Raw genomic sequence first — 18,147 nt, forward strand, 5'->3', positions numbered from 1 at the left:
TTGTATTTTCTCTGAAGTGAGAAGCAGAGAGGCAGAGAGACAGACTCCTGCATGTGCCTGACTGTGATCCACCTGGCATGCCCATCAGGGGGCGATGCTCTGCCCATCTGGGACATTGCTCTGTTGCAACCGGAGCCATTCTAGCACCTGAGGCGGAGGCCATGGAGCCATCCTCAGTGCCCAGGCCAATAGAGCCTTGGCTGCAGGAGGAGAAAAGAGAGATAAAGAGAAAGGGAAAGATTGGAGAAGCAGATGAATACTTCTCTCGTGTGCCCTGGCTGGGAGTCGAACCCAGCACTTCCACATGCCGGGCCAACACTCTAACCCTGAGCCAGCCAGCCATGGCCATCTCATTATAATTTAACTACTTGTAAACACTAAGTAAAACTCAATTTTAAGAACCTTTGAGAAAGTATCCTAAAACAACTCAATTATGGGGAAGGGGGTGATTTGCAGACCAATATGTCTTTTTTATTTAGAATTCTGTTAATATTGTCTGTTTATTAGGTGATAATTTTTAAAGTCAATCTATAGTGATACCATTATCTATCTAAAATATCAATTTTATCTAAGCTAGACATAAAGGTATTTATGAAAGCATCAATAATAAGCAACATTAATAAGAGCAACTATCATATTTACAAGAAATCTGAGGTGTTTTTGACTTGTAAAGACCTAGAAATTTACCCTAGTAATAATAAAATACACATGGCTATAAGGAAACGTTTTTAATTAATGCAATTCTTTTTTTAGATAGAAAAAGTTGACTTGACCTTAGGGAAGGTTGAGATATTTGCAAGACATTAGGGTAAATTTAGGACTAAATGCAAAATCTCTGGAGAAGGTATGGGAAGAAATTACTTGAGGTTCTTGTGGATTTTTATTATGATTTTATCCTAAATACCATGCAAATATCCTTTGTCAGTGTGTTTTGGCAGTTCTTCTTAGGAGACCAAGAAGTGAAGAGGATTACTGGGGGGGGGGGGGGGGGATGGAAAGGGGCAGGGAATTAGGTTGATTTTAGACTAGAAAAATGTAGTGGGGAATTCTATAACTTTCTAGCCAATTTTCTACCTCATTTCTGCGTCCACTATACAGTATTACAAAACCTTTGCAAAACCAATAATGTAAACTTTCAAATAGAATCAAAACTTCATTCTTCCCAACAATTTTGAGAAGAAACAAAATGTAATCTCATCATTTGTCCTACTATTATAACAATTAGGGTGATTTAGGGTCTAAGAAATGCAATGTGCCAGGTCACAGAAGCTAAGGAGGGTTGACAACAGAACCCCTGGAAAGACAGAGGCGCAGCTTGGCCTCAGAAGCATATAGCTAAGAATGTACTATCTGGACCTGCTATTTGTCTCTACTTTTCTCTGTATATCTGCTTCATTCTCTCTCTTCATAAATCTTACTCTAAATGGGATATATCAGTTCCTCAGTTCTACATCTTATAGCTATAGTCACTTGAGGGGAAAAAAAACCCCAACTTTCTTGATGCTCTCTTTGGTACAAAGTCCTACAATTATAGGAAAGGGATTAACTGAACTCAGTTGGATTTATTGGGAACCCCTGGGTTAATCAATAGTTTGGCCTAGAGAATGGAGGACTAAGATTGGTTTATTTCAGGTGTAGATTAACTCACTATGACGAGGGGAGCAGTACCATGCATTAACATGGCAGCTGCTTTGGGTATCACAAGGCTTGGCAATAAGAAAACAAGGAGCAGTTCGCAGGCCAAGAAGAATGTCATGGCACATGGCAGGAAAACTGTTGCTACTAGCACCCATTGCAACACCAGACAAACCCACAATATATTCATGATGGTTATACCTAGTTCATGGAAGATTAGGCTCCAGCCCACTGAAATCATTGTAGACATTGAGTTATAACTAGTAGTTAATAGCATACCTATACCATATGAAGAAAAGTCCAGATGGAGCAAATAGATGTAAATGATTAAATACTATCTTCATGAAACCCTCTCTGAGTATGCATCTGGGCCCTATTGAACTCATGCAAGCATTTATGATCTCCACTCTAGTTCATCACATAATTAATTGTTCTACAATTGCTTGAATAGTAGGCCTAAGTTTCTAGCTCAAATGTAGGTATCTTATCTTATGCTTCCTTTTACTAGATGATTTCTAAACCAAGATTAGTGCTAAGCACATACTTTATTCCACACATATTCCATAAATGATTTTTGAGAGCCTACAAATTTCTAGGTCACATACTTGATGTTCAGAATACAAAGATATTCAAAGACGATACTTAAAGAGAGGACATGATTTGAGGTCTTTTGTCCCATCCCACTCGATATAGAAGTCTAGCATAGCCAAATTTGATCTAACAAGTCAATTCCCTCTCCAAACTCTAGTGATGGATCTAGACGCAGTTCAGTTTGCCTATCTGGAAAAAAAATCAGAAATTTTCTCCTTTTTAAGCCAAAAAGCTATTAATGCAAATCCAATTGAATTTGCATTTGATTACATTTCTGATGAAAACATTCATGTGCAAATCAAAATTCATGCAAAAATAGCCAGATTATTCAAATAGTTGCCGGAATATTAAGATAAAAATAGGATGTTAAATGTACATCCATCATATTTACTAGGATCTTCAAGTGGGACAGTGTACTTGAAAAACATAAATCTAACATAGAACATTTAAGTAGGTTTGGGTTCAGAAGGGAGCTATTATATTACTTTCTACTGTCATTGAAAAATAAGTCAATCATTGGTCAGTTAAATTGTTCAAAAGAGGTTCACCTTGGATTCACTATGTTTCCCCTTTGTCTTTTTCTTGCCCTTAAAAACAAAAGGTGATTTTGATAGACTGAAGTTATTTTGATGATCCAAAATAATAGGTAGTTTGTGCAAGTTGGCAGGGACTTCATGCTTTTTTTTTTTTTTTTTTTTTGTATTTTTCTGAAGTTGGAAACGGGGAGGCAGTCAGACAGACTCCCGCATGCGCCCGACCAGGATCCACCCGGCACGCCCACCAGGGGGCGATGCTCTACCCATCTGGGGCATTGCTCTGTTGCAACCAGAGCCATTCTATTGCCTGAGGCAGAGGCCATGGAGCCATCCTCAGCGCCCAGACCAACTTTGCTCCAAAGGAGCCTAGGCTGCGGAGGGGAAGAGAGAGACAGAGAGGAAGGAGAGGGGGAGGGGTGGAGAAGCAGATGGGCACTTCTCCTGTGTGCCCTGGCCAGGAATTGAACCCGGGACTCCTGCACGCCAGGCCGACGCTGTACCAGGGACTTCATACTTTCTGGTAACTTAATGGTGCAAGTTAAAGATGTCACCATCACAATCATCACTAATAAGTACCTTTTGGAGACCACCCATAATGTCAGGTGTATACCAGTGGAAAAGTGACCTGACTTATCTTCTAAGAAAATATTTAAGATTCTAAGAAAAGATTTAAACAAAATTTCAAGATATAAAATCTTAACCTGCTATTGCACATTCCAAAACCATATTTGAAGGAATTATAGATCTTGGAATCACACTGTTGCTCTTGTTAAAATTAACAGTAGTTGGAGTGACAAAAAAGAAAGATTTGAGATCACCATATTCAGGATTGTTAGCACTTAGTCTAATACAAAGTGTAATGCTCCCCAGTTTTGTCTTAATTTGATCCAGTGTATCAGCTTATATATAGTTTCAAGTCTTTGTAGCATTCCAGTAGTTCTTGCTTAGGTGAATGTCACCCACCATATATCCAGTTTGAAACACGAACTTAAAGGAGAATCTTAGACTCACCCCCTTTGGCAAACCCAATTCTTCCCCAAGACTAGGGATTTTACTTCTGAAACAGCTCTCAAATCTGGCCACTTCTCTTGTAGTCTCTATCAATAATTCCTTTATTTATCACCAATATCCTTGATTTTTTGCCTGGCCCATGGCGAAAGGTTCCCAGAGTCAACTTTTCTCTTTCTGCAATCCATATCGTACTATAACTGGATTTGTCATTTAAAAATGCAGATAATCCATCATTTCACCCAAACATCCTCCTTGCTTAATACCCTTCAATGGCTTCCAGTATCCATTCAAATACAACCCAAATCCTTTACAGGGCTGTCACCTGCTGCATGACTTGGTCTCCGCCTGTCTCTTCACCCTCACATTATGCTGCTTTGCCTTTCTCTCTCTGAACTCCAGCACTGTCCCTTTAAATCTTGAAGTGCTCCCTGCTCCTTCCAGGCACCCCTGCTCTTCTCCAGCTTCTGGCACTTTCAACGAAAGCTTTCCTACCTTCCAGACTCCAGCTGGTCCCCATGTTACTTCTTTCTGCCACCATACAACTTCCTTTCACAATACTCATTTGAGTTTGTAATGTTACATTCATTTTTTTAGATTGTATCACTTGTATTAAGCACTCTCATGGCTTCCTGAAAGATGAGACTGGATCTGTTTTTTGCTTATCAAAGAAAAACATGATGACTGTCACATACCAGGCATTCAGTAAATACTTGTTGAATTCATGGAAGGTTCCACTTTCTATTCTCATCTATAATCCACAAATCCAAAATAGTGAAAACCAAAAATAAAAATAAAAATAATAATTGACTGACTTGCTTGAAGATGACCGTGCCACAATTTGCTAGGGAGAATTAGCATAGCAAGTACTGTGAGCTCTTTTATGGCAGAGAAGGTGAGATGAAGAAGACAGTGATATCAAAGGTTACTGCTCTCAGAAACTATGAAACTAGAACTCCTACACCGTTAATTGTACAAAGCAACAGGCTTTTTCTCCCACTTAGTTAGAGTAGAGAATAATGTAACAGCCACTCTCCCAACTCCCTCTTATGCATAAAATTTTTTATTTAAGATATCTAAACCACAACTTATTTCAGAAGTATACTCAGTAGTTCCAAATATACCAGTCTTGTCACACAAGTAGCTAAAATTGACTTACAACTATTATTCATTTCATGGGAATAGAGTCATAATTAAAAATTTTAAAGATAATATCAAACTCACACAGCCATATAGCTGTTTTTTTAACTCATTGTTGCTTTTTATTTAATTTCTATCAGTGATGAGCTTAATTTCATTTTCAGTGGCTTTAAAATACTGAGCCACACATTAAAATTATAGAGAAAGATAAACTGCCACATTCCATGCTTTTTTAACAAAGTCATATTATTATCTCTCTAGGAATATCTGTACTTTCACATTTGTCTCAGATTATGTCGTCCTGGTCGTCTGTGATATTCAGAGTGGGGGGCTAAAATCTTATGTTTAGCAACAGGATGCAGCTATGTTTAGGACCTTTAAGATTAGTGGACAATAAAAAATTAAATATGCCTCTACTGAAAGACAAGGAAGTTTTATATAAACTATTAAAATAGCTTTGTGCTCATATTATCTCTCATGCTTATGAATCTTAGGATGTAGGTTTCTTTTTTAATTTCCCTAAAAATCATTCGTGAATTACGTAAACTAGTATTCCTGGAAGAAAATAAAATGTGCCTATGTTACTTAAAGCAAAGTTCTCCTTTTTGTATACAGTACAAGAATAAACATTTAACCAACATCCAGTCATCTGCAACATTTCTTATAATTAAATTAGGTTATTTTTAGTGTTTTTGTAAGTTAACATTTCTTACTAGCAATGATGTAAGCAGACTTGAGCTTCTAGGAAGAAGGCCCTGAAAAGACCTTTTTTCTCCTTTTATGATTTCAGTTAAGAATGCAAATTGCACATCAGACTTTGAGGAATACTTTGCCAAAAGAAAACTGGAGGAACGCGATGTCCATGCAGTTAGCATCGAGGAATATCTTCAGCGCAGTGACACAGCCATTATTTACCCAGAAGCCCCCGAGGAGCTGTCTCGCCTTGGCACGCCAGAGGCCAATGGGCAAGAAGAAAATGGTGAGGCTGTAATTCATTTTTAGCCACTACACTGACCTCTGCAGCTGTTACAATTACAAATGCACTACATGCCTGGGTGTTTACCTTAAAATTTGAAGAACAGCTGCAGAGGCATGGAATTTCATGAGCAAAGATTAGAACTGTAATTTTAGGGTATTGTGAAATTTTTTTGTCAGCAAATTTGTGTCATTTATACGTACAATAAAGAACAAGGACAATTAAAGCCTATTTCTAAGAGATAAAAATATCTAAATTGATTTCTGTCTTTTTGAAATATTTCACTTTTGAGAGAAAAAAAAGTTTAGAAACACTGACCCTAACCTTTTGTTCTTTACGGACACCTGACAAACTCCTTCACACTCTGAATTCCTGAGTCATATGTGACTAAAGGTTTCCCACAAACTGTCAGTCACCTAAAGAGAAGTCCCTCATTTATCAGCTGTTTAAATTTCCCCCCAAAAGCTCCAGTAATTAATTAATTTTCCAGCGCAGTGTGAGCTGATCCCGACAAGTCCGTCCTGGGCGCGCGAGGGGGCGGGTGTGGCAGAGGCCGAGTGCAATGATGGCCCACTCCTGGAGCAGATTGCAGTGATTCCTGTCATACCAACCCGGGCAGTCAGCCCATTAGCTGCCATTGATTTACTGACCTTTTGGCCTGCTTCTCTCCCTCTCGTCTCTCGGCTACAGACCTGCCACCTGGAACTCCAGATGCTTTTGCCCAACTGCTGACCTGCCCCTACTGCGACCGGGGCTACAAGCGCTTGACATCACTGAAGGAACACATCAAGTACCGCCACGAGAAGAATGAGGAGAACTTTTCCTGCCCTCTGTGTAGCTACACGTTTGCCTACCGCACCCAGCTCGAGCGGCATATGGTGACGCACAAGCCGGGGACAGATCAGGTGGGGGGTTGGTTTTAAGTGATTTCTTTCTATAATAACCCCTTAGAGAAACGATATTGCTTTGATTGGCAATCATTATTAATTTTTCATGGCATTTTGAAGATGCATCTTTTAATGGTAATAGCTTTAATTGAGGTCTAAATGATTTTTTGATGGTCTCTTCTAATATGATTTAATAGTCTTATGTTCACGATCGAATGAGTGTGTTAATTTCTAATCTAGAAATTTTATTTGCACTTTAACTTGACTTTAGTTTCATTTTTATGTTCCACAAAAAGTGAATGAAATTGTAGCATTTTAATTATACATTATTAAACATCTCAGCAATTTTAATTCCATTTTTCACCCATTTTACTTAGAAATTTTTTTCATATAAGTCATAGTAAAAGAAATGCGTATTTCTTTCACTTGTCATATAACACTTTCAATTACTCAGAATATTTTTATAAGCTGTTACTAGTCTATGAAATCTAATTAAGTGTTTTAAGGAAAAAATTTAAAAACATATAATATATGTGTATGTATTAAAATAAACCGGATTACTACTAAAATGTTGGGTACAAATTAAAAATGATCACTTCTTGATATGCATATTTGTTGCTGAATGTTAAAATTACTCTGCCTCTTTTGGCTAACTTGTGTTAAAAATAAAAACTCTATCTTCAACAGGTAAGCAGAGCTGCTTAAATCCTTAAAATGATTGAATGGGATTGATTCACAGCATCTCTTAAATGTTTTAGCAAAAATGCGCTGTCTGTCCTCCTGAGAGAATTGACTGCACATTGATATTATGATGTGTTCAGATGCTCACAGAGATGGTGTGCCTTGAGTCCCAACAACTGGCCCTCCAGAGCTGAGATCATCCTCGCTAAACCTTGCCAGCATATATGTTAAAAAAATTATTAAACAAAATTTTTAACTTTTTTCTTATGGGCTTAATTTTCCTTGACCAAGGAAAATGAGAATAAGCAAACACAATGCAGCAATGGTGATGATACTATATTATGGAATATTACTGTTTTAAAAGAACAATTCATGTAAATCATCCCGTTTATATCAGATAAGTCTTGTCACCTGAATGTTTTTCAAAGTTCAGTTATGAAAACTATGCTTGCATAGTTACACTTATGTAACAATTTATCTCTCCCTGCTAATGTGCACAAAATCTCTAGGAAAAAAAAACATGCCTAGATATTTATCTAGCATAACTGCTTTAAATTTCACATGCAGAAGTGTGATTGTGTTGGCGCATTATGAATGGTAGCTTTGGTGTTGAAAAGTCCCCTCATTTGCTCATGGCATTTACAATTAGTAAATTAAAATGATTGTATCATATTAACAGTGGCACAACTAAAGTTTATAGTAGTCCTCTGAGGGCTGTGGGGGGAGACAAAGCAGCTGTTGCTGTTTGTTTATGCAACTCAGCAACATATGAGCGCTGGTCCCTCAATGGCGCTCGGCGGGCTGGGCTCCGCTTGATCTTTGAAGGTTGCTGCTGTTTGAACAAACCTCCCTGTGTCCCATGTAACACCATCTGTCTCACTAGGAATGTGGGAAGATTCAGCACACCCTAGCAGTTGTCATATCGTTTCTGTGCTGTCTTTTTGCAAAAGGCTTTTGTGTCACTGCTGCTTGAAAAAGGCTGACCTCCTACCTTGAGCATCCAGAGTGGATGACTATATTTTTTTTCTTCAGAATTCCAAGTCACAGTGCTTTTTTCCCCTTGTTCAAAAAGGTCAGCTGTGTTTGATTATATCTTCGCTGCTTTTAACTGGCCTTTTCAGCAAACTTTTTTTTCTTTTTTGGTCCCTACTCCCTAGTATACCACTAAAAAGGAAAATGAAAAGTCGTTAAAGTCTTTCCCAATGGCCTGTGATAAAACTGCTCAAGCAGCTAGAACCCAAGATGTTGTCTCTTACATTTGATAATGAATCAGATCTGATATGCAACACCTCAGGAAAGAGAGGGTTTACATTTGCTACTAGCCCAGTGAAGGGGATGTTTAAACATGCTTATTGTATAATGAAATGTTTATAGTTAAAGATTTTTTGTGTGTGTTTATATGAGGTTTTTTCTTCTTCAGATTTCATATTGCTTCAGTATAAGATATACTTTTACCTTGATACATAAAATTTGATTAAATTAGTTATTTGTGTGAGGAGTTATAAGGGGGAGAGACTATTTAGAATTTACAGGAAAATATTTTTTTTCTTGACAAAACAGTTGCATTCCAGCCGGGAATCTTCAGATTTTAGAATTTGCAGTAAACACAGAGAACCACAAACATCTTCACAATTATGCTTTCTCAACTCGAAAGCCTCAAAGAAACATTTTGGAAGAGACACTGCAGAGATAATTCTAAAGCAAGTGTTGGATGCACATGTGAAAGCACTTTTTTTTTCATTTGTTCCAATTTTATTGCCAACATTATCACTTTTATTGCAATTCTGAAAGACTGGGCAAATAAATAAACATGCACTCAAACCTTTTGGCCTGTCTGAAAAAGAGGCCTTTTAAAAATATTTGTAACAAATTTCCTTTGTTCCTCCTGCACAAAACTGACGTCAACCTTTCTCCCTTTATAGCACCAAATGCTGACCCAAGGAGCAGGTAATCGCAAGTTCAAATGCACAGAGTGTGGCAAGGCCTTCAAATACAAACATCATCTGAAAGAACACCTGCGAATTCACAGTGGTGAGTAGCAGAGGTGCTGGTGGTTACATTTGCATTTTGTTTCATTAGGGGAGTTTTAAAAGATTGCTTAAAATTTACACAATCTTGTTTGTAGTTAGAACTACCCATTTATTTCATAAACTAGGTGTGCCTGTTTTGTCTTCAGAAACTTATGTTACTACCAATAGCATGATCTTGGTAATAAACCAGAAAAGGAATGCTTATAGTTCCTAAAAATCACAAATGCTTTGATTTATCACAAAACCTGGATGCTCCTTTTTGTCCTTTTGAAAATCCTCCTACAAATTAAATATTTTTGACTTGAAGAAACTCAAGATGGCAAATTCTGAAGGATATTCACATTTTATACCTGACCATGAAAGAAAATACTGAAGAATTTTGGAAAAGAGCTTTTGTATGGTATATATCCATTGATTCCTGAGAGCTGTTTATTATAGAACAATATCCTACCACTGAGATTTCTCCTTTATAACTATCCTGATAGTTCTGCTAGGCATTTGTTACCAAATTAGATGCTATTCAAAGGACTAGTTGGATTGGTAGAATCAATGGAATCTCCACAGAGTTGATTAAAGCCATGGTTATACTTTCCTTTAAATACTGTGACATCTTTATTGCGTTATTGACCACACATTAATCTGACACTGTTTAAATAGGAGGCTGCCAATGGCAAGACAAGATTTGGGATCTTGGCTGCAAAAGGCATAGATAGCCCTCACCTTCCACTACTAACATCTTGAATTATGTCCTCCAGGGTAGATAAAGCCCAGAAACTGTTATGGCCACATAATTCTAATCCAAGCACCTAGAATGTAGAGGTGTACCCCATTGTGCCCCTTTCCTTTGGTCTCACAGATTCTTGTTTTGGTAGACAATTGCAGACATTACTCAGTCAAAGAAATGTAATGTTAATCTTAATTATCATTCTAGGTGAAAAACCATACGAGTGCCCAAACTGCAAGAAACGTTTCTCTCATTCTGGTTCCTACAGTTCACACATCAGCAGCAAGAAATGTATTGGTTTAATCTCTGTAAATGGCCGAATGAGAAATAATATCAAGACGGGTTCTTCCCCTAATTCTGTTTCTTCTTCTCCCACTAATTCAGCCATTACCCAATTAAGAAACAAATTGGAGAATGGAAAACCACTTAGTATGTCTGAACAAACAGGCTTACTTAAAATTAAAACAGAACCACTAGACTTCAATGACTATAAAGTTCTTATGGCCACACACGGGTTTAGCGGCACTAGTCCCTTCATGAACGGTGCGCTTGGAGCCACCAGCCCTTTGGGAGTTCATCCATCTGCTCAGAGTCCAATGCAGCACTTAGGTGTAGGGATGGAAGGCCCTTTACTTGGATTTCCCACAATGAACAGTAATTTAAGTGAGGTACAAAAGGTTCTACAGATTGTGGACAATACGGTTTCCAGGCAAAAAATGGACTGCAAGGCTGAAGAAATTTCAAAATTGAAAGGTTATCACATGAAGGATCCATGCGCTCAACCTGAGGAACAAGGAATTACCTCTCCTAATATGCCACCTGTAGGTCTTCCAGTAGTGAGTCATAATGGTGCCACTAAAAGTATTATTGACTATACATTAGAAAAAGTCAATGAAGCCAAAGCTTGCCTCCAGAGCTTGACTACTGACTCAAGGAGACAGATCAGTAATATAAAGAAAGAGAAGCTACGTACTTTAATAGATTTGGTCGCTGATGATAAAATGATTGAGAACCACAACATATCCACTCCATTTTCATGCCAGTTCTGTAAAGAAAGCTTTCCTGGCCCCATTCCCTTGCATCAGCATGAACGTTACCTTTGTAAAATGAATGAAGAGATCAAGGCAGTCCTGCAACCTCATGAAAACATTGTCCCCAACAAAGCCGGAGTTTTTGTTGATAATAAAGCCCTCCTCTTGTCATCTGTACTTTCTGAGAAAGGAATGACAAGCCCCATCAACCCATACAAGGACCACATGTCTGTACTTAAAGCATATTATGCTATGAACATGGAGCCCAACTCTGATGAACTGCTGAAAATTTCCATTGCTGTGGGCCTTCCTCAGGAATTTGTGAAGGAATGGTTTGAGCAACGAAAAGTCTACCAGTATTCAAATTCCAGGTCACCATCACTGGACAGGAACTCCAAGCCGTTAGCTCCCAACAGTAACCCTCCCACAAAAGACTCTCTATTACCCAGGTCTCCTGTAAAACCAATGGACCCCATCACATCACCATCTATAGCAGAACTCCACAACAGTGTTACGAATTGTGATCCTCCTCTCAGGCTAACAAAACCTTCCCATTTTACCAATATTAAACCAGTTGAAAAATTGGACCACTCAAGGAGTAACACTCCTTCTCCCTTAAATCTTTCCTCCACATCTTCTAAAAACTCCCACAGTAGTTCTTACACTCCAAACAGCTTCTCCTCTGAGGAGCTCCAGGCTGAGCCTTTGGACTTGTCATTACCAAAACAAATGAAAGAACCCAAAAGTATTATAGCCACAAAGAACAAAACAAAAGCTAGCAGCATAAATTTAGACCATAACAGCATTTCTTCATCATCTGAAAACTCAGATGAGCCTCTAAACTTGACTTTTATCAAGAAGGAGTTTTCAAATTCAAATAACCTGGACAACAAAAGCACTAACCCAGTGTTCGGCATGAACCCGTTTAGTGCCAAACCTTTATACACAGCCCTCCCTCCACAAAGCGCATTTCCCCCAGCCACGTTCATGCCGCCGGTCCAGACCAGCATCCCCGGCCTCCGACCCTACCCAGGACTGGATCAGATGAGCTTCCTACCACATATGGCCTACACCTACCCAACTGGAGCAGCTACTTTTGCTGACATGCAGCAAAGGAGAAAGTACCAACGGAAACAAGGATTTCAGGTAATGAGACATGTCATTGTGTTGTGACAAAAAGAGATGAAAATAATATCGTTTATGTGCATGTATGAGAAAAATGTTAGTGCAAAAAAAAATCAAGTGCTATGTTTTTAGCAGAAAGAGAAGCATTTGTTATAACTTGAAACTAAACTAGAAAATTAAGTGGAAAATGACGAGTGGAGCACTGTATTATTTAAACACGGTTGCCTTAAAAAAGATTTTAAAAACTTCATATGTTTTTTTGAGGTTTGTTCAGGTCAACCCATGTGCTTTTAGAATTACACTTTGGTAACAATATTTGCTCTAACTTATATAGATGCTAAAAGTTAACATTCATAAGTCACAGATATAATACTTTTACAGATGTTCACAATTTGCATGTATAACTTTGACATGTACTTGGTTTCATAGAGAATAGTTTATTTTGAAGAGTATTTTAAAAATATTTTGCATGTGCCACATGACTTTTCCTGTAATTTTCAAACTAGTAAGTAATTTATCGTTTTTCAAATACAAAAGCAGGTATGCTTTAACATCACTGGGTTTAATCCCTGTTTGCAAAATAGGAGCTTATGCAACAGTGCACCTCTGTAACAGCTGTCCCAGTATTCCAATTTACAGTACATCTGCCCTCTTTGTAAATGTATTTAAGCCTATTTAATCTTCTCTAATATTAATTAGTGCAAACATAGTTTAAGAAAACTGAACTGTGGACTAACAAATGGAAATGTATGTTATCATGCAAGTTTGCACTCCTTCGGATCAAGACAAAATAAATATCAAGAAATTTAATAATTTACTGATCCACATTCATTATTGCTCAATGCTGAAGGCTGTTTTAACATAGATAGAACATTGATAAAAAGTGTTATTAATATTCCCTATTTCAAATTAGAAAATTAAATATAAAAATTTAGCCTGAGGCCTTTAGTTAGTAGACATACATTTAAATAGATTGCATAATAATAACATTTTGTACCTAAATATAAAATTCAATTAAAATATGATTTCTGCAGCTACCAATCATTTCTAAAGTTAAGCACACTGGAAAATATACAAGTTCTGATGTTGGATTTTCACTCATGGATATTTCCTGATATAAAAAAAATTAAGGATTTTAGAAAATTTTGTTTTCTCACCTTCAGAACTAACCATTTTCTATCTTTGAAAAATATAATGAGCTCTACCAGCCAAGGCAGGGAAGGTTTATATTTTTGTTGACATGTGAGACCTCATATTGTTCATTGGAAGTAGTGTTTTTTAAAAAACGAGATTGATTAATAGGAAGCACTATGAGTTTTCAAACGTCAGCCTATGCGAAGTTGTTTGGTATAAATACAAAGAGAAGAGAGTGTGTTGAACTATGTGATTATATCACAGGGAGAATTGCTTGATGGAGCACAAGACTACATGTCAGGCCTAGATGACATGACAGACTCCGACTCCTGTCTGTCTCGAAAGAAGATCAAGAAGACAGAGAGTGGCATGTATGCATGTGACTTATGTGACAAGACATTCCAGAAAAGCAGTTCCCTTCTGCGACACAAATACGAACACACAGGTATGAGTGACTTTGACTAGCTAGTTAGAGCTTCCTGGCCTGCTGTACATTTCATAATATTTAATGAGTACACTTGTGCAACATAAGATACAGCATATGCTGATACCTTCAACAAGGAGGAAATAGCGCTTTTGCCTAACTCAGTAGGACTTTTTTGTTGCCTGTCTGTTGGCTTATTTATGTGTTGGTGAGTGTGCTTGTCTTTCTGTCTTCTGAGTTATTCTGTACACCAAACTCACAAATATGCCAAAGGTATATTTAAATGGTCAGGGCAATGAAATGAGACAACCCAAGTAAGTTATTGAAAATACCTTCAAATAGTTAAGCTGTGATAAACCTATATATGTGAACATTTAATAACAAAAGGATTTAGTCAATGCTGCATTAATTTCATCATACAAAAATCAAGTAAGCCATGATTCAGGGGTGATTCTGTTTGGTTTTTATGAATTGGCCATATTTTGAATAAAATAAAAGTGTTAGCTCAGTGAAAGAAAAGACATAAGTAATATAATAGACCAAGTGAGCTACTGAAACTACTTATATTTTACTAAAATAAAACTTTCTAAATTTAATTAAATTATTTCCAATTCAGAAAAATTAGAAAGTGACAAGATGGCAGCCTAATTCTTCTGAGTAAAGAGATAGTGGGTGAATTTTTTAAAAGAAAGGTGAAGTACTACAATGAAAAGCAATATTAGTTCCCACAATCCAAGATCTGATCTGCAACTCCGTGGTGGAGCAATGCTGTGTTCCCTCCCTCCTCCTCTCCCTCCACCCTTAACAACAAAGAAACTTGGCCTCATTCATCCTTGTCCCTCACCCATCTCCAACTTTTCTCCACTAGAAATTTGGCATGCTGTACTGACCTTAGATGGGAAAAGAAAGAGTGTAGGGTTTTAATCAAAATATTGGCAGGGGAAAATTATAGAAAAATTTTAATTTTAAACCAGGAGGTCTAATACCAAACATCTTAAAATAGAGGAGAAAATTAACCTAACATTAATGCTTTTTGGGGAATGTTGATGAAGAGACAAAGGAAGAAAAAGAAAAAGGAAGGTTGGGAATACTTTTTGTCATATTTTGACTATCAAACACATAACACCCTTTTTAAAGAGTGAAATTATCCTTGGGAAGCACTTGTACTAATCATCTTCCCTTTCTCCTCACCGCTGATGTGCAGGAAGCAGCTCCGGTGAGCAAAGTCAGTCAGAGCTCTGTGAGTCTTATGACGTGAGGTGTTGAGGATAATGTGAAGAGAACAAGGTTGATAAATAATTGTGCTTTTATTCCAACCCAGACTTCTTCTTTTCCTTCAACTGTCTGATATTAATTGCTATTATTTTAGAAGTTTAACTAAAGATATTTTAACGACAACCCTAATTTGACTAGTAGATCCCAATAGTTTTTATACTTGAATGATATAATTCAAAGTTTGATACATCAAAATTTTCCTACATTTGTCTTTTTTGATAGAGAACATAGATATTTTCTTTAGTATCAAGTCCTACTTAAGTATTTCTACAGTAAAGATATTTTCATATCTAAATTTACTTTAATATTTTAATCAACCTCAAATATATTTTTATTTCATTATTCAGCTACAATAGGCACATCACTGAAGCCATCTTTCCCTCTCTGATTGGTTTTGTTATATGACTCTATCATTTACTACATGGTGAGTGGAAAACTTTTATTTTAGTGAGGGCTATCATATATATATTGACATTCAGTCAATATATTTTTAAAATATAAATCACATAGTTTAAATTTCATAGATACATAGATAGTTGAGAGACCCAAAAGTTGACAAACATGAATACTCATAATCAATTTGAAAAATATACTATATTTTAAAAAATAAAAATAAAGTGTTCTGGTCCTTTATGATATAAGATCTGCTGCCTAGAAACACTGCTTAGCAATAAGATGCTAACCATACAATGGTTTCTCTAACAGTGTGATTAATTATCCTCCTGTTGACTTCCCAGCTTGTCAAGTTTCCAGTGTGTTAACTTTTTGGTCTCTTGACCAAATATCTCATGATGTTACTACTATCAGTGTATATGAGGTTTCATCAAAGTGAAGTTCTTCATGAATTTTTCTATCTTCATGATATATGTGGAAATGTAGTCCATTTTCCATACCCTAATTGGGCCCCACAAGCCTTTTATTTATTTACATTAAGCACTAGTAATACTTTGAGAATGAACTAATGTGAAAATTATAAGTGAGAACAGTCTTTGGGTTGATTGATTCTAGGGTTGGGAAATTAAATTGAATCATCATATGATAAAATGTTGATAATGAATGTGTCATTGAAAAGTGCATTTATTATGTGTCCAAAATTTAACATATAGAACAGTTTAAATTTAAAAGGAAATTATAAACCACTTATTCTTGCGATTCTATGCCCTTTTACCTCAACCTATTTAATTTATTCCTAGGCAGACACCAACAATATAATGTTTAATTTTCCTTGCTAAAGGTGTATTGTTTGCTTGCTTTTCCTGGGACCCGGGCCTAGGACAGAGGAAAAGAATATTATATACATGTTGACTTTGATAGGATTAATTGTCACAAACAAGTACTGTGAAATAATAACTCTGAAACCTGTTAGATACTATTAAGAAGCTATTTGTATTCCACTAAAATATAAATCGATATTTATTGAGTATTTTCTCTATTGAGACATTGAGGTAGGTGCTTTTAAACCTACTTTATTTAGAAAAGTAATAAAAATGTTTCTGCTTTTAACTAGATAAAGTAGAAGTTTTAAATAAATTATTAGTCTATTTTACTTCTCAGTAATATGATAATATTTTTCATACCACTAACTTTCCATCTATTAACTTCAGTTATCTATCAGATGAACCATGAACATCAATATTTAAAAAAAATTTACCCTAAAATTTTTAATCATTCAGTGTCAATTTGGACATTTATTCAAGATACAGGTCAAAACTCCCTGCCCTTTACTCCCAAATTCTGTCCTTTGCATGATATAATAGCTGAATATTTTTCTTCTTTCTATATAGATAGATAGATTGGAAGTACATTATTGTCACTTGAATTTCCCCCAAATTGGTCGCCTATCACTATAAAAAATCCACATAATAGAGTGCAGTTTAGTGGGCATTGCACAAGCATTTCAGACAGGCCTTGAAACTGTCCTAGAGAGTACTCATTTTTTATAAGGAGGACACTACTTTGTGTTTTGTTCCTTTGAAAAAGAACCATATCAACTGTGATGTTCATTCAAAATTATTCACACAGTCAATCCATGAAGTGACCTATTTGGCTGACCTTTTTGTGCTCCTTATCTGATGAGACATTAGTATCTAAAGGAGGTTGTACGATAGTCCTATCAATATACACTGTAACAACTAAAGCATCAAGAAATTCTTTATCTGCAATTTGCCTTCTCTCCAGATTTTTTTTCTTTCATGTACTCTGCTCCTGATGCATGCATCTTGCTTGCAACTTGGAAAATTATTGAAAATGTACTAATGAATGCAAATAAATGGATCTAACATGAAATTAGTGCTTGCAGCTTACTATCCTTATACTAAACTCTACTTATATATGTTGTCTCCTTTACTCCTATGTCCATTCCACAAATAAGTTAGGTCCCCAAATAATTTTCCTTTTACTGACAAGGACCTTTGTCCTTAGAGAGGTTAACATATCTGAGACCACACAGATGGTCATAAAAGATGAATTTAAACCCAAGACTCCAGAACCCATTTCCCCTATTTAACACTACACCATCCTGTCCCTGTGAATAAAACTGCCACTGTCAGAAATGTCTTATACTTGCTTCTGATCGTATTCTTTTCTCTAAGTTCCCAGTACCACCCAAGAGAAACCAAGTTCATAGATAGCAACCTCAAGATTTTTGGAAGGCAAACCTCTGTCTTTTTTCCAAATACACTTCTGCTTTCTGTTAAATGACCTTCTCACTATGGTGGTCTTGTCAAATAGCAAAGCATGCTATCGTTCCAAACTCTTGGCATTCCATCGGAATTCTCTTCTCTGTTATCCAGTTTACCTTTCTCAAAACATCTTATCCAAAAGTTCGGAGTAATTCTTGTGTGGTTTGAATTATACTTTGTTCTTCAGACTGTTAGCTATAGATGAGAAGTAGATTATAACCATCTTCTTTATTTGCAATACAAGGAATAGTCACCAACAAATATCTTTC

General features: G+C 36.5%; 1 protein-coding gene across 7 annotated transcripts in view; it reads left to right on the plus strand.

Moving 5' to 3' along the window:
- ZEB2 (zinc finger E-box binding homeobox 2) overlaps window positions 1–18,147 on the plus strand; it is a 129,128-nt gene that overhangs the window by 108,018 nt on the left and 2,963 nt on the right. For all 7 annotated transcript variants that reach the window (XM_066232923.1, XM_066232924.1, XM_066232927.1 and 4 more), the window contains 5 exons: window positions 5,701–5,889; window positions 6,577–6,791; window positions 9,377–9,485; window positions 10,416–12,385; window positions 13,763–13,943. In XM_066232923.1, the coding sequence (XP_066089020.1) occupies window positions 5,701–5,889; window positions 6,577–6,791; window positions 9,377–9,485; window positions 10,416–12,385; window positions 13,763–13,943 (2,664 nt within the window). The remainder of the gene's footprint in view (window positions 1–5,700; window positions 5,890–6,576; window positions 6,792–9,376; window positions 9,486–10,415; window positions 12,386–13,762; window positions 13,944–18,147) is intronic.

This window comes from Saccopteryx bilineata, chromosome 5, assembly GCF_036850765.1.
Source record: "Saccopteryx bilineata isolate mSacBil1 chromosome 5, mSacBil1_pri_phased_curated, whole genome shotgun sequence".
Lineage (NCBI taxonomy): Eukaryota > Metazoa > Chordata > Mammalia > Chiroptera > Emballonuridae > Saccopteryx > Saccopteryx bilineata.